The 25,905-nt window shown below is 44.0% G+C and overlaps 1 protein-coding gene across 2 annotated transcripts in view; it reads right to left on the bottom strand.

The window, feature by feature from the left end:
• LOC134574918 (alpha-2-macroglobulin-like protein 1) overlaps nt 1-25,905 on the bottom strand; it is a 259,124-nt gene that overhangs the window by 77,460 nt on the left and 155,759 nt on the right. For both annotated transcript variants that reach the window (XM_063433983.1, XM_063433984.1), the window contains exons 14-17: nt 23,700-23,766; nt 23,360-23,416; nt 14,997-15,139; nt 14,410-14,559 (exon numbers count right to left, since the gene is read on the bottom strand). In XM_063433983.1, coding sequence (XP_063290053.1) covers nt 14,410-14,559; nt 14,997-15,139; nt 23,360-23,416; nt 23,700-23,766 — 417 coding nt within the window. The remainder of the gene's footprint in view (nt 1-14,409; nt 14,560-14,996; nt 15,140-23,359; nt 23,417-23,699; nt 23,767-25,905) is intronic.

A 25,905-nucleotide genomic window follows, 5' to 3' on the forward strand; every position in this document is an offset into this window, starting at 1 on the left:
TAACAATTTAAAAAAAAAAAACAATTTCCATACAAGTTTGAATTTGTTTTGCTATCTTCACTCCAAGATAGTTTATTACTTTTTTAGATCATACAAAGCCATATTTGGTTTTAATTCCATTTTTTGTATCTCTGTTGTTAAATTAAAGCCCATAATAATTGATTTCTCTATGTTAATGTTAAAATTAGAAGCTTCAGAATATTCAGTAAACTCAACCATTAAATGTTCCAATTACTTAATTGGATCTGTTAGTGTGATCATGTGTCATCTGCATATAGGTTTATTTTTGATTCTAGTGATTGTAATACAACTCCTTTAATATGTTTATTTTAACTAATCCTACATGCAAATGATTGGAAAGAAATGATATAGAACAATGGGGAAAGTGGACACCCTTGACGTGTTCCACTCAATAGTGGGAACCATTCACAACAGATGTTTTGTCCTACAACTCTGGATGATGGTGATTTATGAAGGACCATTATAGCCTTATGCATCCACCCATCTATGCCTACTCTTTTTAAAGTCAGACTCAAATATTCCCAGCCGACCCTGCATCCACCGACAGGGTCAGCATGGGAAGGCGAGTTCTTTATCCTAGATCCAAAATATTCAAAATCTTTCAAGAGTTCAAATTAGCTGTTCTATTTGGAATAAACTTAACCTGATCATGATGTAATGTTGTCTATGACTTTCTTAAGTCTGTCTGCCCGTGTTGATGCATATAACTTCAGGTAATTATTCAAAAGTGAGATGGGGCGGGGGCATGGCCAAGACCGGATTGCAGACGGAAGCATAGGCAGAGAGCTCCACCGAAAAAAAAACGGCACATTAGCTTGATTCCACACAGCTAGCAACGAAAAACGCGCACAAATAAGAACTTACCAACGGACTGCACTCCCAGGTTACCATGGCAAGCAAAACCGCTTGCAAATCTAAGAGCAAAACACCCTTGATGAAGATCATGGCCTTCTCCTCGCCAGGCAAGCGCATCCAAGATGGCGCCGGAGAGACACGCTCCCCTACCTCAGAATCGGAACGCAGTGATTTAGAACGGAGTGACATGACCTCGATCTCAAGGGCCACTGCTCTGCAGACTGGGGAAAGCAATATTCTTAAGCTGCTGGAAGATCTGAGGACTACTATCAGATCAGATTTTCAAAAACTGGCAGCAGACATCAGGAAGGAGGTACAAGCAATTGGGTAGCGCACATCTCATTTAGAAATAACATCCGCCTGTGCGGCATCCCAGAGGAGGTTAAGGCAAGGGATTCTAAAGCCATACCTAACCCAGCTATTCCAAACCCTGCTGCCAGATGCCTCAGCCCAGGAATTGGAGCTAGACAGGGCTCATAGGCTAATGAAACCGCGGAACATCGCCGCCATAGTCCGCATCCACTCTTTTGCCACCAAAGAGAGGTTGATGCAGGCAGCCAGAGACCCTGCACGACTGGCAGGCAGGTATGCAGGACTTCAGTTTTTTGTGCGGACCTATCTCCAGGTACACTGGCAAAATGAAGATCCTTCGGTACCATCACCAGGGCGCTGAGAGAGGTGCAAATCCCTTACAAATGGGGATTTCCCATCCGCCTCATCATCCACAATAACGGCTCAGACAGGATCGCCGCAATGCCAGAAGAAGGTCACAAAATACTGACACAATGGAACATTCCGCTCCAAGCAATTACTTTGCCCGCCGGGGACCTGGAGCTATTGGCTACCAGAATTAAAGGGGACTGGCAAAAAGTTGCATCCGCCAAGTGAATCGCCACCTTGGGACTATCAAATAGCAATCCTGCGCACCATCAGGAGCTACATGCTTACCACGGACTGGGTGCAGTATTACCTCTCTTAAAAAACTGATAATTCTCCCCTCCTACTATCTACTATCTCTTTCGCCTTCTAAGTTCTCTAGCAAACATAACATTTGAAAAAAATTATAATAATTAAAAATGTATATATATATATATAAATAAATAAATGTAAAAAAATAAAAAAGAAATAAAAAAAAAAGAAACAAAAGGAAAATAATAATAATAATAAAAAAAAGGAAAACACTAACTCAGAAGTTCCAACACCATTGGTAACCTCAAGGAGGCCGTAGGAGGCGAGACTCCATGCGAAGGCCTCTGCCCGCACATCTCTCTGTTACCTTATTACCCACATCCCCACCAGACTCACTACAGAGCCACTGCGGCGTGACATGTTCACACTGTCAATTTATTCTTGTCCCCGGTTTGTACTCAAATGCCTCGGATGAGGTTATCTAGAGTTTGGGGACACCTGTACATAGTTCAAGTTTGGTTTAACACTCTTTTTTTTTCTTATCCTTTTTCTTTTCATTATGTATAATGTCAATCCATGGCTGGTATGCAATGTCTGTGAATATGTCTTCTTTGGGTGTACACCAAGGGCTACTAGGCCCCTAGTCTCAGCTTACAAAATTTCCTCGAGCAATGGTGCTTAACATTTTCTCGCTTAACGCAAAAGGGTTGAATTCACCACACAAAAGACACCTGGCACTCCAGGAAGCAAAACAAACGGGCAAACACTCACATAGCATTTTACCAGGAAACCCATTTTAAATAGGGACACAGACCTAAATTCAATTCCCCACAATTTCCGGTAGACTTCCATGCTTGCTACTCTAAAAAGAAAAGGGGAGTCTCCATCCTAGTTAGCAAGGAGGTTGCCTTCACGCTGGTGGCAAAATACGCTGATAAGAATGGCAGATATTTGATAATCCAATGCACTATTAACAACGCACAGTTCATGCTAGTTAATATACATGGACCCAGTGCCGGCCTTAGGGCTTTAGGCGCCCTGTGCGAAAAATCTTCACCGCGCCCCTTCCTGGTCATAAAAAGTTTTTAGAATAGTGCAAATTTGCAACTTTCCCAGGGAAAGCACTGGATTGGCTAAAGTTGGCAAAGAGGTGGGGCCAAACGCAGTTTTGGCCAATCTGTACCTCCTCATAGAGATGCATTGACTCAATGCATCTCTATTAGAAAATGTCAGCGTCTCCATGCAGAGCATGGAGACACTAAACGGCAGTGCTGCCTACTGTGCAGCACTGCCCCAGGAAGCACCTCCAGTGGCCACTTGGAGGTGTCCCTAGGGGGCAATGTAAATGGCAGCGTTTGCATGAAAATGCCTGAAGTAAATGATTATACTAACCAGAACAACTACATTAAAGCTGTAGTTGTTCTGCTGACTATAGTGTCCCATTAAAGGAACTGGCCGTTTATTGTTTCTAACAATTTAGTAGATGTACCCCCAAAGGAAAATATGTGCATGCAATTCTTTGTGCATGTTTTCTTTGTGGATGTGTGAAATCTGTTTGCAATAGCTGCAGATCTAGATTGATTTACCCTGCTTTGGGACACTTACCAAAGCAGGGCAATGAGTGACTTGAGTCCTTCACATACAAGAATATTGCACAAACTACCCCATATTAGGCTTCTCCCTCTTCCATAAACTTCACCTCTCTCCCTCTACCAAACCTCTTTTTTTTCTCTCCCACACTCCTAGAAAGGTTTATCCTTCTAACCCCACTTGTCCATTTTTCTCTTACTCCACCTCCTGTCCCTTTGGTCTTACCATGCTGTGCCTGCTGTCTGTCCCTGCCTTCACAGCAGACTTCTCCCTGCTTCCCACACTGCTTGTTCTGTGTGAGGAGGGGGCGGGGCTAAGGTGTCACACTGAGTACAGGGAGTGGAAGTGCTGCTCAGCATTGAATGAGTGAGTGTGGGTCCCTGCTGCCTGCCTGCTTACCATGCAGTAAGTACTGCTTAGTTAAATTCTGTGGGCTGGCTGGGGAGATCTGATCTCCCCAGCCAGCCCATGAAAGCTGCAGACATTGAATTGTGTCGGCTTCCAGGGCGCCCCTGTTGCCATGGCGCCCTGTGCGACCGCACAGCTCGCACACCCCTAAGGCCGGCCCTGCATGGACCACACACCGATCAGCCCTCCTTAAAACTATTTTTCAGAAGATAGACAAATGGAGACTGGGGGAAGTGATCATGGGAGGGGACACAAATTTTATCTTAGATGACCAGTTGGACGTTATGTCCTCAGGGACAGTGGATCAAACCACGGGGACACACAGAGGTTCCACAACATTAAAACTGAACCAATCCCTCTTAACCCATGGATATATAGACCCATGGAGGGTGACACACTCAATAGGGAGGGACTACACATTCCACTCTATTGCACACAACTCCTACTCACATATAGACCGATTCCTTATACAGCTCGATGATATTGAGAGTACAGGAGACGGGGATAGGTTTGATCTCGTGGTCTGACCATGCACCAGTGACGCTCCAATTGGGGGAACAATTCCACAACAAAGGCAGGGGCTCTTGGAGCATGAACGAACACCTACTCACTAATCCACTGTCAGGGTACCTGTGGTCTCTACCTCCGAAAGAGGTAGAGACTTAGCAGTTCCTTCATCCGGACGGCCTGATGGCTTCCTTCCTCGCGGTCTATCCGGTCGTGCAAAGCCGGCCGCGAGGGAGTGACTGCCTTTTACAGCATCACGTCCGGAAGTCGTCAGGAAACTACCGGAACGACCTGTCAGTCAAATGCTGCAGGACCAATCAGGACGCCTCAGAGGCGTGGTTACTTTTCGGAACAGGGTATTTAACGGAGCTTCTCTCGTCAGCTCATTGCCCTGTCATGGTTATAGCTTGTTCTAGTCACTCAGTGCTTGTGTTCTGCTTATTCCCTTTGGTTTTGACCCGGCTTGCTTTTTCTACTCTGCTTACCTCTGTATCCTTGATTCGGCTTGTCTCTCGCTCTCCTGCCTTCTGTTACCCTCGACCTCGGCTTGTCTTTGACTATTCTCTCAGTACTACTTACGTTAGTCCGGCCATTCTAAGGTCCGGTATACGTATCTGGCTACTGTTTGTACGCTGCGTGTTGGATCCCTGTCCCGATCCTGACATTACGACAGGGCCAATGGATCCTGCAAGTACAAACAGTCAGCTTGCTTCTCCTGATCCTAGGTTTGAAGCCATGGATCACAGAATGGATCAGATGGCACTTGCGCTTCAGGCACTATTATCTCGTGCCAATAACCCACCAGAGGAGATACGTAATACCCCTATTTCTCCTGTCAGTTCAGGTTTAGAGGTAGCCACAGTGGGTGCTTCTTCTCGCATTACCCCCCCAGTACGCTATGGTGGGGCGCCTGAGAAGTGTCGTGGTTTCTTAAACCAAATTAGTATCCATTTTGAATTGCAACCTCGCTCCTATCCTACAGATAGGGCAAAGGTAGGATTTATTATCACCCTACTTATTGAGAAGGCTCTGAGATGGGCCAATCCACTATGGGAGAATGATAACCCATAAGTATATAACTATAACGCATTTGTAGCTGCTTTTAGAAGAACATTTGACCCTCCAGGTAGAAAGGTTAATGCAGCCAGATTACTGTTGCGCCTGAGACAGGAGAACCGAACACTTGTGGATTATGCACTAGAGTTCAGGTCTCTGGCGTCAGAAGTCAAGTGGAACGAGCCGGCGTATATGGATGTATTTTTGAATGGTCTATCTGATGTAATCCTTGATGAGGTTGCTACTAGAGAACTCCCTGAGAGTTTAGAAGATTTAATTTCGTTCATCTCTCGTATAGATGAACGTTTAAGAGAGAGACAGAACACTCGAGAGAGGAATCAGAGACCTTCTTTTAGGTTAGCTCCCTCTTTTCCAAGTCCTGACTCCACGGTATCTTTGCTTCCTGAACCTATGCAGATAGGGTATACCCGCCTCTCTGAGGAGGAAAGACAGTACAGAAGAAGAGAGGGTTTGTGTATGTATTGTGGAGCCAAAGGTCATTTACTCTCGAACTGTTCTAACCGTCCGGGAAACGCTCGCACCTAAGTCTTTCTAGAGGACAGGCCTTGGGTGTTTCGATTTTGTCCTCTACTCCTAATTATAAAGATCACAGGTTTCTGCTACCAGTTTCCTTGACTTGGGAGAGGGAAGTAGTAAGGGCTATGGCATTGATAGATTCCGGTGCTGCGGAGAATTTTATCGACCAGGCCTTTGCGAGTAAAAACAACATCCCAACCGAGCTAAGGGAGACACCCTTGGCCGTTGAGGCCATAGATGGTAGACCACTACTAGACCCTGTTATCTTTCGTGAGACCATACCCATTGATTTAAATGTTGGTATCCTACACGTTGAGAATTTATCTCTTATGCTCATTTCGTCCCCTTCCGTTCCCATAGTTCTAGGGTACTCATGGTTGAAGAGACATAACCCTATTATTGATTGGGAGTTAGGGGAGATACTCTCGTGGGGCCAGGGCTGCCAGGAGAGGTGTTTAAGCAAGGTTTCTCCCTTAGCTAATATTAACATACCGGAGAATCCTACTCAGTCCACAGAAAGACAAATACCAGACCTTTACCTAGACTTAAAGGCAGTATTTGACAAGAAGAATGCCGATTCTTTGCCGCCACACAGGTCATTTGATTGTAAGATTAAGCTTTTACCAGGGACGATGCCTCCGAGGGGCCATGTATATCCTTTGTCTGTTCAGGAAAACTCGGTTCTGGAGGAGTATATTCGGGAGAATTTAGAAAAAGGATTCATTAGGAGGTCTTCTTCCCCGGCCGGGGCTGGGTTCTTTTTTATTAAGAAAAAGGATGGTACGCTGAGACCTTGTATCGATTACCGAGGCTTGAATAAAATAACTGTCAGAAATGCCTATCCTATCCCACTGATTACTGAGTTATTTGATCGTCTTAAGGGCTCCAAGATCTTCACCAAGTTAGATCTTAGAGGGGCATACAATTTGGTGAGAATCCAGCATGGTCACGAGTGGATGACGGCATTCAATACCCGGTATGGCCACTACGAATACACGGTTATGCCATTTGGACTTTGGACTTTTGCAATGCTCCTGCAGTATTTCAAGATTTGATTAATGAGGTACTTAGGGAGTTTCAACATGATTGTGTTATTGTTTACCTGGACGACATACTAATACACTCTAAGGAGATTGAGACTCACCATAAACAGGTCAGAAAGGTATTACACAAACTTCTGCAACATGGTCTATACTGCAAATTGGAGAAATGCAGTTTTGATCAGTCTCAGACAGACTTTCTTGGGTACGTGATTTCTGGGGAAGGTTTTAAAATGGACCCTGGAAAACTCCAATCTATTTTAGACTGGCCTTTGCCCAAAGGACTCAAGGCTATCCAGAGGTTTTATTGGTTTTTCCAACTACTATAGGCGCTTCATTAAGGGATACTCCTCTATCATTTCGCCTATTACCAATATGACCAAACAAGGGGCTGATACTAAGGTCTGGTCTAAGGAGGCTCTTGTTGCTTTCAAAACTCTCAAGGAACTTTTTGCCTCGGCTCCCATTCTAGTTCATCCTGATACGACTCTGCCTTTCTTGCTCGAGGTCGATGCCTCTGAGACAGGAGTTGGGGCTGTTCTATCTCAAAGGTTAGGGGTGGATAAACTGTTACACCCTTGTGGTTTCTTCTCTAAGAAATTATCTGGGCCTGAGAGCAGATATGACATCGGGGAGAGGGAACTGTTAGCGGTCATTAAGGCTTTAAAGGAGTGGAGACATTTACTGGAAGGGACATTACACCCTGTTACTATATTAACGGATCATAAGAACTTGTCTTATATTGGGGAGGCTAAGCGCTTATCCGCCAGACAGGCTCGCTGGTCCTTGTTCCTCACTCACTTTAATTATGTACTTACTTATAGACCTGGTTCTAAGAACTCCAAAGCCGATGCTTTGTCTCGTCAATATGAACCATCCACTATAACTGAACCAGTCCTGTCCTCCATAGTTCCCAAGGGAAATATCATCGCAAACACGAATCTTAGGATTCACTCTCCATTGCTTTCCGAGATCATGAAATCTCAGCATTTGGCACCCAAACAGACTCCTGGGGATCGACACTTCGTTCCTGCCACTCTCCAACTGGAGGTGCTACGCTGTCTCCATAACAGCAAAGTGGCGGGGCATCCGGGCATCCGCAAAACATATGCTCTGGTCTCTAAAGATTTTTGGTGGCCTGACTTACGTAAGGATATTAAAGAATTCATAGGGGCATGTGAGGTTTGTACCAAGACTAAGCAACCTCATTCGCTTCCATGCGGATTTCTGCATCCTTTAGAGGTCCCTGAAAAGCCATGGTCCTGTTTGGCCATGGACTTCATTGTTGATTTGCCTATCTCTAAAAAGCAGACTGTTATCCTCACTGTGGTGGACAGATTTACTAAGATGGCTCACTTCATTCCCTTACCTAAACTCCCATCTTCACCTGAATTAGCGGAGATATTCGCTAGGGAGATTTTCCGTTTGCATGGGATACCTTCCCAAATTGTCTCTGACAGAGGCTCTCAATTTGTTTCCCGTTTTTGGAAATCTTGCTGCTCCCAACTAGGCATCAAATTGAATTTCTCCTCTGCCTATCATCCTCAGTCCAATGGAGCTGCTGAACGCACTAACCAAAAAGTTGAACAATATTTACGTTGTTTCGTTTCTGAACATCAGGACGATTGGGTCGGTTTGATTCCTTGGGCGGAGTTTGCACATAACAATCTCATTTGTGATTCTACGCAGTCTAGCCCTTTTTTCTTGAATTATGGCTTCCATCCTTCCATCCTTCCTTCGGAGTCTTCTTCTCAAGGGGTACCGTCGGTGGATATTCATGTTGCCAATTTAAGGAAGTTGTGGGATCAGACTCGACAAATCCTTCTGCACAATTCCATGCTGGTTAAAAAACACGCTGACAAACGTAGAAGGGCAGCACCGGTGTTTGTTCCAGGTGATAGAGTATGGTTAAGTACTAGAAACATTCGGTTAAAGGTGCCGTCCATGAAGTTTGCTCCTCGATATATTGGACCTTACAGGGTACTGTCTCAAATTAACCCAGTTGCGTATCGTTTAGCGTTGCCTAATGCCTTGCGCATTCCGAATTCATTTCATGTTTCCTTGCTAAAACCACTAATATGTAACAGGTTCTCCTCCACGATCGCCCCTCCTCGCTCTGTGCAAGTGGAGGGTCAGGAGGAGTATGAGGTCAATTCCATCGTTGATTCTCGAGTCTCCCGAGGGAGACTGCAGTATCTGGTCGATTGGAAGGGTTATGGTCCTGAGGAGAGAAGTTGGGTACCTCAGGAGGATGTGCATGCTCCCCGTCTCCGCAGGGCGTTCCACTCTCGCTTCCCTTCTCGCCCTGGTGTCTTCCGCCCGGTGGGCGTATCTGAGAGGGGGGGTACTGTCAGGGTACCTGTGGTCTCTACCTCCGAAAGAGGTAGAGACTTAGCAGTTCCTTCATCCGGACGGCCTGATGGCTTCCTTCCTCGCGGTCTATCCGGTCGTGCAAAGCCGGCCGCGAGGGAGTGACTGCCTTTTACAGCATCACGTCCGGAAGTCGTCAGGAAACTACCGGAACGACCTGTCAGTCAAATGCTGCAGGACCAATCAGGACGCCTCAGAGGCGTGGTTACTTTTCGGAACAGGGTATTTAACGGAGCTTCTCTCGTCAGCTCATTGCCCTGTCGTGGTTCTAGCTTGTTCTAGTCACTCAGTGCTTGTGTTCTGCTTATTCCCTTTGATTTTGACCCGGCTTGCTTTTTCTACTCTGCTTACCTCTGTATCCTTGATTCGGCTTGTCTCTCGCTCTCCTGCCTTCTGTTACCCTCGACCTCGGCTTGTCTTTGACTATTCTCTCAGTACTACTTACGTTAGTCCGGCCATTCTAAGGTCCGGTATACGTATCTGGCTACTGTTTGTACGCTGCGTGTTGGATCCCTGTCCCGATCCTGACATCCACGTATACTTGCAGATATCCAGGAAGAACTAAATCTATACTTTAGCACCAACCAGGTACCAGGAACGAAGCTGGACTCGCTCTGGCTAGCTCACAAGGCCTACATTAGAGGGGTTTTGATTAAACATGCTAGTTATGCTAAAGCACAAAGGCTTAAAACATATTTGGACCTTACCAAAAAACTGACGGAAATATCCGCATTAAACAAATCAGCCCCAAACCCCCAACAAGCGAAGAAGCTCAAACACATACAGCGCCAACTAGAAGAAATAGAACTGGCCAAAACCAATTTGATGCTCCGCAGATTTAAACAGTGCTTCTTTGAACAGGGCAATAGAGCTGGATCTCTTCTAGCCCCACAATTGAAAAAAGTGCATTAGCCACAAAGATTGCATATATACACACAACAAGGGGAGACAGGCTATTAAACCCAGATGCAATCGTACAAGAATTCGCCAAATACTACAGCTCACTGTATAACCTTGGGAATGACCCCTCGACCCATGTCCCAACCCAGAATGAGATCAACACATTCCTAGATAAGACCCACTTGCCCAGACTACAGGAAACAGACATGCAGACACTCCTTATGCCTATCACGCATGAGAAAATACAGACCTATATCAAGGCCCTACCCACAGCAAAGAGCCTGGGAACAGATGGCCTGTTGGCTACCTATTACAAGACGTTCCACAACCAATTGAGCTCTCACGTATTGACCCTGTTCAATGACTTTTTCCAAAAGGGTAACCCTCCCTAGGGAAATGCTCCTAGCCCATATAGTTACCCTACCAAAGCCAGGCAAAAAAACAACTGTTTGTCCGAATTTTAGGCCAATCTCACTCCTAAACATAGATACAAAACTATATGCCAAAATAATAGCTGAGAGACTCAGCTCACTCCTGCCTAAACTCATACACTACAATCAATCAGGCTTTATTAAGGGGAGGCAGGGGTCGGACAACTCCAGTCATCTCTTGAATGTGATACATCACATCCGAGAGGAATCGAGCGAGGGCCTTCTCTTAGCGCTTGACGCGGAGAAGGCCCTCGATAGACTTAATTGGCTATACATGGAGGAGGTGATGAGGAGGTTCGGACTCCCTCCCCCGTTTATCACAGCAATAATGGCATTGTACACCGGCCCTACAGCTAGTGTCTCCAATGTGGGCTTTAGCTCCTGCCCATTTTCCATCATGAACGGGACCAGGCAGGGGTGTCCCCTGTCCCCCCTTTTGTTCATTTTATGCCTGGAGCCCCTAGCTCAGCTCATTCGAGAATCCCACGACATCACAGACATTTCAATCGGAGACCAAGCACACAAACTCTTGCTCTTCGCTGATGATATCATCCTAACACTCTCTCGACCAGAAAGGTCACTTCCCTGGCTGGTAGACCTATTGAATACCTTTGGGAAAGTTCCTACTACAAACTTAACGTGGGCAAAACACAGGCGCTACCTATTAACATACCTAGAAACAAACAGACGATCCTTGCTAACCTCTACCAGTTTGGAGAGAAGACTATGTAACTTACTTAGGAGTTAAAATTACCAAATCAATAACAACACTAACACAACACAACCATATCCCGATGCTGGCAGCCCTGAGACAAGAGCTGTGGGGTTGGAGAGATGTACGAATCCCGTGGCTGGGCCGCATAAATGCCCTTAAGATGATGTCACTACCTAAATTACAATACATCTTCAGAATGCTCCCTATACAGATCCCGAAAAGCTACTGTGAGAAGGTACAAAAACTGTTTATGGATTTTATCTGGTTTAGAGGCAGGGCCAGAATAGCGACGGAGGTGTTACAGAGACCATTTAGAGAGGGTGGAATGGGTGTACCTCAGGTATGGGCATATAGCAGAGCGGCTTTACTAGCTCAAGCAATCAACCTCCATGCACCCCAGCAGAGTAGACATTGAACAGAAGCAAATGCCAGGGGACTCACTTATAGCACATATGTGGACACCCCACCTCCCTGAGAAAACCACACCCCCTCCTATACCCAACCACAAGAGCGTCGCTGGATGCATGGTCTACCTTCCACACAAGACACTCACACTCTAAATTTCACCGATTGGCGCCACTGGCAGTCCTAAAAGCTACATCTCCATGGCTTTTGGTCCGACAATGGGAAGACAGGGGAGTCAAAAGTTTGTCACATCTGATCCTAGAGGGAGAGCTAATCCCATTCCCGACCTTGCAGGAAACATTCAAACTACCATCAAAATTTACGTTCTCATACCTGCAACTTAAAAGTGTAATATAAGAACACGTAGATTATGAAGCGAAATACACCACTTTATAGAAAGTGACACGTGGTTACTGCTGGCATGATGTTGGACATCACCGCTGAAACCCAAACTCCTCTCCGGCTGCTATAGAACCCTTAATGCCCCTGGATCCCGGAACCCCATGACACTAGCGTCGCAGTGGGAAAAAGAAACTGGTAGAGAAGTTTCACAGGAGACGTGGAAAAGGTGACTAAATGCACTAAGAGGCGTTACCAGGTGTTACTCGCTGATAGAGGCCCACCACAAGCTTATTTATCGCTGGAACCTTACCCATGAAAGACTGAGCCGCATACATGAGACGACATCAGCTGTATGCTGGTGATGCCGCCTAGAGAGGGGCACTATGTCCCATGTATGGTGGGAATGTAGGGCACTTAAAGAGTTGTGGACTTGGGTGGCAGAGCTGGTGGCTGCACTTCAGCTAGAGGTGCCACTAGACCCAGAGATATATCTTTGGCTGGAGTTCCCCCCCAAGGTGACATTCCATGAGAGAGCTTTGATATCACATATTGCCCTTGCGGCTAGAGCACTTATAGCCCTCAACTGGAAATCCAGTATATGCCCCACAAAAAAGGCGCTCATAGACAAAATTAACCTCCACTATGCATACGAACGTATTGAACACTAACTGTACAATTACAAAGATCTGGGAGCCATGGGAGGCCCTACACCAAGCCCTACACCAAGCAACCCTCGGGGGAGGGGACCCTAAACCTAGCAGCCAAGACAGACCCCAACTACAATAAAAAAAATTAAAAGACAGCAGCACCCCTTGCAACCTCAATACCACACTGCGATCTTACTAGCCAATTCACAGTAAGACTACTGCACGTTTTCTTTACTTTTGGTTAACTGTTCTAATGTGACAAGAATGTTACCTAGTTTACATGCCAAAGCAGAACTGATACTATTGGATATTATCGCATACACCACGTAACCTTTCACCTCTTGCCAGAACACAGGACGAAGCAGGTGCTCAACTCATTTAAGAAAGACCATGCTTCCCCCAACCTCTACCACAGACACCTCATACATGGGCGTACAAACACGTACGCTGGTAGCTTACCTAAGACCCAGTGGAGGAGGAAAGAGGAGGGGAAAACCATTGAGAACTGTTGTACTTTGTGTTTTGTATTAAAGGCAAGCTGACAAGCTACATGATGTATAATGTATGACATGTAACTGTGATGTGATGTACTGTGGATGTATACATTGAACCAAAATCAATAAATGTCAATTATATTTAAAAAAATAATTAAGATGGGACTATAATTTTCCATTTTAGTAGGACACGTGTCCTGCTTTAATATTGGTATTATATTGGCTCTTATTAAATTCCTCTGGAAATGTTCCTGTTTGTGTTGCTTCATTAAACATTCCTACCAAATGAGGAAAAAACAGGTCGCTAAATCTCTTGTAAAAAAGACCAGTATATCGGTCTGGTCCAGGATTTTTTTGTCTTTACAATCTATGTATTGCCCCAGCTAATTCCTCTTCTGTAATTCTCTTATTTGAATGTTTTGGGAGTGTACAAGCCTGAAGATATTTTACTATTATTTCTTTATCTCACTTTTCTTAAGTTATATAATGAGCTATAAAAGGATTTAAAAGTCTATTAAAGTTGGATTATATATTGGTCTATAATTTTTTAAATTTGATTATTAGCCTTTTGACTTCTGATGATTTTACAAGCTGTTTTAGATATCTAAAGATCAAGATCTGAGGGCGCAACTATGACTCTTTCTGTAATAATGTATTCCTAATGTTCCATGTCCTCTTCACCTAGATACCTTAAATCTATGACAAATATCAGTCTTGCACCTTTTTAAAACTCCCCTATTATTTCTGTACACAAATATATACAAGCTTATGGCTTTTAGTACTAATTACTTATATACTAATTATCAAAACCATGCTCTGTAATTCTACTAGCCATTCTTTGAATGTATATTATATATATATGTAGTTTTGAAGATTAGTTCTGAGAGTCACAATATCACAATATTCTCGGTGAGGTGAAGTTAAATAAGTAATTTTGCTGTTTTAGTTGGGTTTTTTTTTTGCCCTCTTGCCCTCTTGCCCTGCATTCTCTTAACCCTGTCCCCCTTTTCTAATTCATCCAAAATAGCAATTTTAGTACCAACGATTAAAATGGTATCTAATTGTCTATATATATCATATAATATCTTGAATTGCTCAATAAAATACATACCAAAATCATTTATACAACTTTATATATAATATTACAAACAACTTTTGTTGAAACCTTTTTTGAAACCTTACCTTCGCCTCTGTGAGTTCATCTTCTGGTTTCATCAATGTAACACTCTTGTCCACAACTCGGAGTGCACATAAAGAGCCAGCGGCGGCTCTGAGATTCAACTTGACAAGTGAGCCGGGGAGCACTTGATCCTCAGAAAACCCAAGGGTGACCTGAAATTCAAAGCACAGGTATGATGTTTAATATAAGATTAGCTGGCCAGATTCTGGCTTGCTCTATAACTTGGAAGTTATTTGTGTTGATAATCTTTTTGGATTCATGTGCACATGTTTATATGACAATATGGAGAGGTTCTGTTATGACTTACTAAGTGTTGGGGATAATAATATCACTCAAGTTGCTTGTGTATTGCTGGTATTTAAACCACCCCCAATGGCCCTGAAGATATGTTTCTAACTAAAGGATTATCTCAGAAGACCATAGTTAGTTTAAAAGAGCATAGAAGATTATATGCTTAAAATGGATGAGGTATTCAATATTTTATGTTCTGGATTTCTTATGAATACATATTCAGATTGATAAATGTACAATTTTGGGAAGGTCCTATTCAGTACAGGGTGTTTAAGATTTTTTGATAATTCCTGCTCACATTTTGCTTCAGGCATGCAGTCACTTGGAACGTTGCGGTATCGGCAGCCACCTCACCATCATCAGATGAGGTGAAAACAAGAATCTTCCCATTGGGAGAAACATCTCGGACTGGGAGAGAAATCTCTATGGATCCTGAACGTGCTGAAAAGTGGGAGAAGAAGTGGCAAAACATGATGGCAATAGTAAAATATATACTTGACCATCTTGTTTTGGAGCCAACATGATAAAACACACCTTGAACTTCAATATATATTTTAGTGATGCTCACACATCATACAACACTAACCAAATATTTCCTGAGGTTTAGAGGGAGAGTCTTAACCTACACATGTGGAAGAGAAGTAGTGTACCAAGGAGAGGGCTGGGATAAGTGTCAAATATGGAGGAAATCTTTATTAATCCAGACAAGGATAAATATCATATACGGAAAACAAATAAATACAATTTGTCCTTTCTGGGTAACACAACCCCTTCTTAATTTTACTATTAGTTTTTATTTTATTTCATTTGTTAAATAAAGAGCACTGTGTGCACTTTCAACAATTGGATCCAGACTTCCTATACCAGGTATCAAGTGGTTGTGTCACCCAGAAAGGACACACACACGCTTTAAACTCAGAGCCAGTTTTGGAAGGCTCTACACCAGGTGAGTGCTTCTAAATGTGTATTATAGCTCACTATTAAGCTACCAACTCACTGCACTTAGAAGCTTTCTTCTTTATTTATATTTCCCTGTAACATATTTGCAAAGACCATGTTTACAAGAACAAGAAGGTCAGTGTGTCACCACAAGACAAACCTGCTTCGACTTTTGAAGCCTATTTATAAAAGGCTCCTTAACATGTGAGTTTAATACCGCTCACCTATATCACTATAAATTCACATATTGTATTACGGAGTCACACTATATAAGCTCTCTGTTTTTTTACATGTAATGTAAATGTGAAATGTGAAAGGGTAAGTTTGAATTTAAAATAAGCGCTGCACTACCAAATTCTGGGTGTTAATCACTTTCCAACACCTGGTACTGTGTTTATTTTTGAATGCTTATAAAAATTGTCACAGAGTAAAACTATCATTACTCGTAGGCATATACATTCAGATTTCTGATGAGAGAAGTATGAGCTATTGAATTGGTCTCTCAATATAGAGACACGTGGAGAGGGTTAGACAGTTGTAATTTTATACTGACTGGCTAATCGCCTCGTGCTTACAAAAGTATCGCTGTAGCGCTTCTGTGTTCAGAGGGAGGATTGCAAGGCTATGGCTGATAGATCCTTGTGCAAGATAGTATGCCAGCTCTAAGTCTAATACCTTAATGCCGAAATTAGCACTCCATAGATCCTACGGCATCACGTGTCAGAGCAAGGTCTATGGTAGCATGACAGGTTTAGCCGTGCGATTGATCTCCCTTGTCAATTGCTATTTTCAAAGTTAGCATGGATATGTATCTTCACAATTACATAGATAAATTAATTCTATGGTAGAGATAGCCTGGCACTATAAAGGAAGCCTAATACACTGCTCCCCCTGTGCCTTCAAGGGTCTTAACCTGAATCTCATGTTCTATTCTAAACTGTGTGTAAATTAAATCCTATGTTTATTGTGCATTTCTCATATTCCCATGTCAATCTCTATATATATTCTGAGGTTGTTTACCCCAGTCACAGAAGAGGAAGATGCAACGCTTTTAAATCCAATCTCTCACACATGTGTTAGTCTTCGTGCGTCTGTCAAATGTTATTTATAATATTCAAATTAATTTGTCATGCATTTTTGCATTGTTGAATCCCATTTTAAATAGACCCTCTCTAGACCCATAGGAAAATTCTATGTCTTCTCTTCCTTTCACCTTCAAACATCTTTTACAAATAGTAGATATCCAACTGTCTATTCTTCTTAGCTCAACAACCTGACCACCTTCAATTAGAATATCCCTTTCAAAACTCAACTGAGACTGATCTCAGCAGAGTTACAAAGAATCTCATTTGTTGACATTGTCACTGTGGAGCACAAGGATGTAAATCTAATCTTTCAAAATTGTAGATTATGCTAGCTTTAGTGTACCTATAATCTTAATTTTATTAATGACAGGAGGCGAGTATTTGCTTAAGTCTCTCTTTACTAGAACTCCACAGCAGCACAGAAAAAACAACCAATCAGAAAAAAGTTAGGTACTATAAAACTCCCCTCCCCATGCATCATTTCCTCTTTCAAGCTGCGACAAAACAGAATAAAAGGCAGAGAACATCATGGGGAAGAAACGAAGTCCTAGATACGATGAATATAACGATGTCCACCATCCGAGAGTAACCGTCAAACTAGATAGTGTTGATGGACTGTAAACTGAAACGAGAGAAAAACAGAATCGAACAGGTTGATTATCCAATTAAATGTACTCAGAATAAACATGTAGGTACCCAATGTAGCAACCAAAATTAACCTTAATATGTAGATATCCCAACCCTACTTATGAAAAGAAACACAGACATAATGAACAAGCGACAGGTATCAGATACAACAAACAGAGTTGCATACGTACCTGATAATCTAAACTATAACATTAAACAAGGGAGGGACAAGAATGGGTGGGAAATACTCGCCTCCTGTCATTAATAAAATTAAGATTATAGGTACACTAAAGCTAGCATAATCTACAATTTTATAACATGACAGGAGGCTTCGTATTTGCTGTTTCAACGCTCAATTCACCAATCCAACGCTGTTTGTGTCGCTGGTATCTATTGCAGGAAATATCAGAGTAATCCTAATTGGACATTCCAAGTTCGATAATTGACAGTAGACGGATAAAAGAAAATGCCAGCCGACGAAGCATCTCAATTACGGAAAAAAGTACCATCCGCTGGTAAATCCATTGTATGTGGTTGCGACTTGTTTCCTAGCAGCCGGTCCATGAGCTGGCAAGCTGACCTATCAGCCACCTTCCTGTAGTTTTAATATCAAAGGTCAAGTTCGGACTTGGGGACGCGAGAAGAAACTGTCACCGTCTCAACTCATGATCCGTAAGGCGGTTCCTCCGATCGTGCCAGGGATATTCGGCGATGCGGTCTTGCAGGTAGATCTCCAATTTCAAGGAATGCGCCCAAGTCCACTACCAAAATCGTATTAGAAACCGAGGAGGAACTTTCGTTCCTTCCTGTCCTACCCGGTGATATGTCTCATCCGAGAATAATTTCATAATGCAGGCAAGAGCGTGGCCAAACTAGCCGTATTCTAAGTGATTCTAAGATTCCAAATGGACTGAGTAAACCTTGGACGCAGTAGAGAAAGACTCCAAAGGACGTCCATTCAGGGTTCCGAACTGAACTTGTGTGGAAGGACGGTGGTCGACTATACTGGGAATAGCGAATCCTGGAAACCTTCAAAGGAAGGGAAAAGCCAACCGGAACGCAGATTTCCATCCAGCAATGCCCTTGTCAAAGAGTGAAAGATGTCTGTAGGAGTCGGGGTACACCAGGTACCTCCGTAAAGTCTCATAGATCCCCTCGACGGTAGTTGAAAAAAAAGGGGGTAGCGCGAATCCAAAAACAGACGGCTCCCGTGAGGGATGAATAGAGTATAGACGAAGGGTCATCCATCTCCGAACCATGTTCACCAGGTATGCGCTCCGATTTTATCCCAAGATCGTAAAGACCGGAGAAGTCAAGACAAACGAGGATTCCTGATTTACCATATGACCCATACGTACGGTTTTACCTTCAGACCGGGCAATAGTCCTTCCTTAATGTTGTTACCCGAGCAAGGCGGTGCCTGTTTGCTCCATGAAGGTCTCCGTATCTCCCGACATCTTGACATGGGGGAAACTTTCTGCTCAGTTTGCTAGTAATGGTCTGGATATCTAAAACAGAAAGCAAACTCTGTATTATATGGTGTCGAATATGCCAAAAACCTGCACTCTCAAAATACCGGAGGACCATCCGTTAGTGTACCATCTCCAGGAGTGTGTGTAAATAAATGGGAGACTCCCCCCGTTATACCTCTGAGTATTTCTCGCGTGTTTTACAGCAGCCCGGATCCAGTAGATCCATCACGGGAGATAGAATAGAGGGATCTAGTCCAAACATGTAATACTTGCATGACCAGGCAGTCCTCTAGGACGAAGCCAGTAGCGTGGATGGCAGCTCTAATTGAATTCCGGAGGGACGCCCCTCTATGTAGTCATCAATGTCTTGCACAGGCACAAGCCTGTGTGATGAACAAATGGCCGGTACTGTAGAGCGTCGAGTGCATGAAAGAGCCGTGCTCTCTACTACTGTGATCGCATACCGTGAGAGCGTCCGGGTGCTAGCCTGAGCGGGCCGCACCCATTAGTAACCAACAGCAGAGTCTACATCCGAGACCGGTTCTCTCTATGAGAATGGGTCTACAAACTTGTACTTTGTGTCCAGCCCAGTATCTGGTTGATGACGAGTGAGGGACTGCGCCCTCTAATAACAAATCAGTATCCGATTCCGTATGAGAGGATTCGCCCACTGCTCCTGAAAATAAATATACTCGGATCGAGGTGATGGAGGGCCGCACCCTCCTGTGGTGCAAACTAGAGTCCCTAGAGATCAGGGTGACCAAAACCGTAGGGCGCACCAATCACAAATGTCAGCATAAGGCTGAGGGCAATCTGGGAAACAAGGAATGGAAAACTATCAACCGACTATCCGGATCCCGTGCGCGCGCGCGCGGGGTCCAGGTAGGCTGTTGGTAGTCCGAGGAAAGCTGGAGACGTTCTCCGCAATCCACGAGTGCCCGGGAGGTCGGAGGAGACCAAGTCAGGCCTCACGACGACCCGAGCGAATAGGAAAAGGAAGTCATGAAAAAAAACAAAACAAAACAAAAAAGCAACAATAAACGAAGATAAGAGAAAATACACCCATTCTATCTCGGATAGAATGTAAACAGCAGGCCGGAAGGTAAGAAAAGTAAATCCCACTGGACAGGGCCAGGAGCTAACCTAACGCAGGAAAAAACTACCGAACCTATAGGGACTCCGGGAGGCATATACAGAGTAGATGGTAAAGACAAGGGAAAAACACAGCTTTCTCCTGAAGGAGTCTGAATACCGGTCCCTGCCGGTGCGAAGTTCTCCTTGGAGACGTGCAGTCGCCGGTTTGGAGTAAACCGTGGATGTGTCCGGGGTCTTCATAAGAAACTTTGCCCTTCAGGCATGAGGTTTAGGGCCTTCACCCTTCCCGCCATATTCAGATGGCCGTATACTGGTGTCCTCTCGAACACTATGGCAATGGTGTTTGCCCGGACACCTGCCTATCTCCATGTCACTGGTGTGCACTGGGTTTTCCTCAGTGATATTACCCCAGGCCTGTGGCCAAAAGGGGTTCGGTACCAATAGCGTAGGCCCGTCCTTAGGGCATAGTCTCAGCAGGTCAAACGAATGGACACAGAAAGGTTAGCCAAGCAAATAGTCACAGGCATAGCTGGCCATCCAAGTAGGCACCGACATAGCAGGCTATCCAATGGGGCACAGACATAGCAGGCCATTTTATTGGGCACAGGTATTGCAGGCCAATCTTATGGGCCAGACCTAGCAGGCCAATCTTATGGGCACAGACATAGCAGGCCAATCTATGGGCACAGACATAGCAGGCCAATCTTATGGGCACAGACATAGCAGGCCAATCTTATGGGCACAGACATAGCAGGCCAATCTTATGGGCACAGGCATAGCAGGCCAATCTTTTGGGCACAGACATAGCAGGCCAATCTTATGGGCACAGACACAGCAGGCCAATCTTATGGGCACAGACACAGCAGGCCAATCTTATGGGCACAGTCATAGCAGGCCAATCTTATGGGCACAGACACAGCAGGCCAATCTTATGGGCACAGACACAGCAGGCCAATCTTATGGGCACAGACACAGCAGGCCAATCTTATGGGCACAGACACAGCAGGCCAATCTTATAGGCACAGACATAGCAGGCCAATCAATGGGGCACAGACATAGCAGGGCATACCCCGGTGTTGTATTCCGACAATAGCAGGGGGTCAATCTGTGTAGAGCCCCCTATATGTGTAATGAAAACCAGGGAACCTAGGGTGAAATAACTCCAATATGCAAACCCCCCCTAGGCAGAGGTAATGTGTCTACAGATATACAGGAAACTGTTAGACCTTAATGCTTGTGGCCAAAAATAAGGATATCCTGTTGCAGGAAAACTCAGAAGTACAGGGTGTATTGCCTACAGGCTGATCTCCAGCCCTTGAAGAAATATAGAAGTAAAAATATATAATATATATGTTTGATCACATAATTGCTATATGTCTCTATATGGATATGCACCCTGAGCAGGGTGGGAGGTGGTCCTCCCAGACTGCCAGCGAATTAGGTTGGGGTCTGAATACACCCTGCCTATAGATGGGGGAGGAGAAAGCCCCTCCACAGACCTCCGCCAAGAACGGTACTGGCGGGGAAGGAGCTGCGCGTGGGCACACCCCCCGCACACACGCGGTCCGCGGGCGGAGGCGGCCGCAGTGAAGCCTCTACGTGGAGGAAACGATCCGACCACCGGGTACTCGCGCTCACTCGCGAGTACCCCTGCAACCGGGTAAAACACACGGGACCCACGGGGGGGGGGGGGGGGACGGCTGCAGCGAAGCAGCCATGTGGGAAAGAAGATCCGGCCGCCGGGTGGTCGTGCTCACTCGCGAGCATACCGGCAGCTGGAAAAAACACACTGGGCTGGCGGAGATTAACTCCGCGGTCCCAGATCTCGGGGGACAGAGGAGGCAAATGCTTTGGAGGTAGAAGCAGCGATGATCCGAAGTACAGACACCGAAGAAAAATCCCACAAGGCCTATATCCTACTGCATTTACAGGAAAAAAATCCCATAAGCACAAAACACACTGCATTATAAAAAATAAAATGCCACAAGGCCTATAACCTACTGCATTTACAGGAAAAAATCCTATAAGCACAAAACACACTGCATTATAAAAATAAAATGCCACAAGGCCTATAACCTACTGCATTTACAGGAAAAAATCCCATAAGCACAAAACACACTGCATTATAAAAAATAAAATGCCACAAGGCCTATAACCTACTGCATTTACAGGAAAAAATCACATAAGCACAAAACACACTGCATTATAAAAAGTAAAATGCCACAAAGCCTATAACCTACTGCATTTACAGGAAAAAATCCCATAAGCACAAAACACACTGCATTATAAAATATAAAATGCCACAAGGCCTATAACCTACTGCATTTACGGGAAAAATCCTATAAGCACAAAACACACTGCAATATAAAAATAAAATGCCACAACGCCTATAACCTACTGCATTTACAGGAAAAAATCCCATAAGCACAAAACACACTGCATTATAAAAAATAAAATGCCACAAGGCCTATAACCTACTGCATTTACAGGAAAAAATCCCATAAGCACAAAACACACTGCATTATAAAAAATAAAATGCCACAAGGCCTATAACCTACTGCATTTACAGGAAAAAATCCCATAAGCACAAAACACACTGCATTATAAAAAATAAAATGCCACAAGGATAAAACACTGTATATAAAAATAAAATGCCATAAGGATAAAACATACTGCATTATAAAAATAAAATGCCATAAGGATAAAACATACTGCATTATAAACATAGAATGCCAAAAGGATAAAAATATTGCATTTACATGAATACAATCCCACATGGATAGAACATACTGCATAATAAGAATAGAATCCCACAAGGATATAACATACTGCATATAAGAAAAAAATCCCCTAAGGATTACAACAATACTGCATTTATAAGGCTAAAAGACTGAATATAAGCAATAAAAACCCAAAGCCACCCACTATAAGCAGGAGGCAGTGGTACTCTGACCTGTACTGACTGCAGAGCAGCAAAGAAAGAGGAAATGATGCATGGGGAGGGGAGTTTTATAGTACCTAACTTTTTTCTGATTGGTTGTTTTTTCTGTGCTGCTGTGGAGTTCTAGTAAAGAGAGACTTAAGCAAATACGAAGCCTCCTGTCATGTTATAAAATTGTGATTGTCGTTATTCTGGTCTGTCTTGATTCCCTCCTTACTTTACCTCAATGCTAAAATATTTACTATATGGTGATCACAAAACAAAGCGGAATTAACGTTACTGAACTAATACAGAAAAATAAAATGACTGCAATTTTATATCGCTTAACTTAAATAATCTAAAGTCTGTTATTGACTGCCTTAAGAGATTAATACTTATGAATTATTTGAATTATGGTTTCTGTTGCAAGATTTAGTAACAATGGAATTTTTCTTCACCAGTTACATAAGTCTGTGACTCAGGTTAGGATGTAACAGTGATGGGACAGAATAATGCAACTTACAGTCTGCTTTCTCCTGGCTCACTGTCTTCTGGCCTTTGTACAAAATTCCAATATTTGCTATCGGGTGATCACAAAACAAAGCGGAATTAACATTACTGAACTAATACAGAAAAATAAAATGACTGCAATTTTATATCGCTTAACTTAAATAATCTAAAGTCTGTTATTGACTGCCTTAAGAGATTAATACTTATTAATTCTTTGTATTATGGTTTCTGTTGCAAGATTTAGTAACAATGGAATTTTTCTTCACCAGTTACATAAGTCTGTGACTCAGGTTAGGATTTGTGTTAAATAGTTATAAAGCAAAACAGTGATGGGACAGAATATTGCAACTTACAGTCTGCTTTCTCCTGGCTCACTGTCTTCTGGCCGCTGTACAAAATCTTCCCAACATGAGACATAACCTGAAGAAAAAAACGAACAGTAAAACATATGTGTTAGGAAAAATGAGAACTGGTTCTTTGATGTCAAAGTGATTAGTAATAGAGAACCAGAGAGAGTGAGAAAATACACTGGATTGTGAAATAGGAGAAACATAAAATGCATGTCGGGTAGCAGGTCTGGGATAGCAAATAATATAAAGAGAGACGATGAGTGAATGGGCCAGGAAGGGAAATGGTAAAAGAAGTTGTGACGAAACCAATCTCGCCACATTGTATTGGAGGAGCCTGGTTGCCCGCCTGCTGCCTCTGGACTATGGACCGGCAGCTAAAGGGTTAATTTTACTGTGCAGAAGGATTTATTTCTCCCTTTCTGCACAGCAGTTCGGTAGATTTCATCTACCGAACAAACAGCCGTTCACCAACCTCCCCAGAGCCGTGGGAAGCCGGCCGGCGTTGTTAATTGGCCACCCAGAAGCTGGAGTGTGCTGCCAATTTACCTCCCTGAAGCTGCGGTTAATTGCCTGTTAACTGTGTGGCCGCTGTTACACTTAGCGGCCGCTAGGTGGCACTGGTCTGGAGCTCCCCGGGCAGCCAGCACTTTTCTGCCCGGCTTTCATGCACCAAAATCGGACACTTTTCCGTGCAGGCACCGCTGAACCTCCAGCCCCTGGTTCTCATTCATATGGATTTGGTGAATGCAGGGAAATTCGGTAGTTTGTTTTATGTGAACTGTAGTAACCCAGATAGCCTGCCATGGAGCCTGTTCGTATAATTAAAGACTTTGGCTCCATGGCAATTAAAATGTATTTGTGTGATCTGGGTGCCATTCACCTAATAATGTGCACCCAGACCTGAGCTATCTGGGGATATGTTACATGTCTGTGTTTTGTGTATAAAATGTGTCTGTATGTATTTTAAAGTGATAGTCTGTTTCTGTGTCACCATGTGCATAATGGAGTCTGGCCTTTGTCTTAGGAGATAATTGAATTACTTCATTAATTATCTCCAGGGCAGGGAGGAGGAAACCAAGATGCATTGTGGGAAAGTATTGTGGCTGTGTGTACGAAAATGATACATGTCTGTCTGCTGTTTCAGTCTTCCATCTGGTCCCCTAGGGGAGTGTCCACCAGGTGGGAGACCTGCATAAATACAGGGGCAGGTAGCCCTGAATAAACAGACCACTGCTTGACCTTCAACACGGAGCCTTGTCTCGTTCTTGGGGGGATTCACTGTATGCTGATAGGGACTGACTGCCAGGAGTGTAAGCCGCTTGGGAGCTTTTCCTGTTCGTCTGCTAGCAGCAATTCGTGAGGTTCCAGTTCGGGAGTTTGGAGTGCTACCTTATTCCCTTGTATGCAGTTCGGGAGTTTGGTGCATTCACCTATATCCAATTTGTGAGTTTTGGTGCTTTTACAGTAGCTGTGCCTTTTTGTGAAAAGGGGATTATCGCCTAAACAGATTTTTCCCCTTTTATGCTGAAACGGTCCGTAACAGAAGTACAGAGAACGAGCATGAGGCAGCAAGTGAGATAGTGAGAGAGAATAAAAGAACAATCTACTGTGACCGTGAGTGAGCAATGAATACCAAAGAGAGGGTTAGGAACAGCATTTAAGAAAAGTAAGTTAGAGTCATTAAGATAAAAAGATTGTGAGGCTGCAAGTGGTAATGCACCCTCAATGCATCTCTATGTTTCTCGGATGCATATATAGTATGGTCTGTGTTGGTATCTTCTAGAACATTCTATATGATACTTGTCATACCTTTAGCGTTACTTACCTTATCCAGGGGCCGGCCGCGGTCCTCTCTTCGAGCCGCGCGCGGTCCTGCTTCTGCACGAGCCGCGTGCGGCTCATCCGACGGCTGCAACAAGAAGGCGGGCAGTGACCGTGAGAAGCGGTCACGTGTCCCACCTGAATCTAAGAGTGCACCGCGGGTCTCGGGCGCGCTCTTAAAGAAACAGTGGGAGCCTAAATTGGCAAAAGGCTCCCATTGGCCCCTGTCACGCCACACTCCCCATACAATCACATTAATTTAGAAGGTATTTATACTCACCTTTTTCCCTTAATCCTTGCCCTATTGTGGTTTCTGTTGCAGTTCCCTTTAGCGCTTGTGGTGTTCAGTTGTGTTCCTTTGTATTGACCTTGGCTTTGTTTCTGACTA

This window comes from Pelobates fuscus, chromosome 10, assembly GCF_036172605.1.
Source record: "Pelobates fuscus isolate aPelFus1 chromosome 10, aPelFus1.pri, whole genome shotgun sequence".
NCBI lineage: Eukaryota > Metazoa > Chordata > Amphibia > Anura > Pelobatidae > Pelobates > Pelobates fuscus.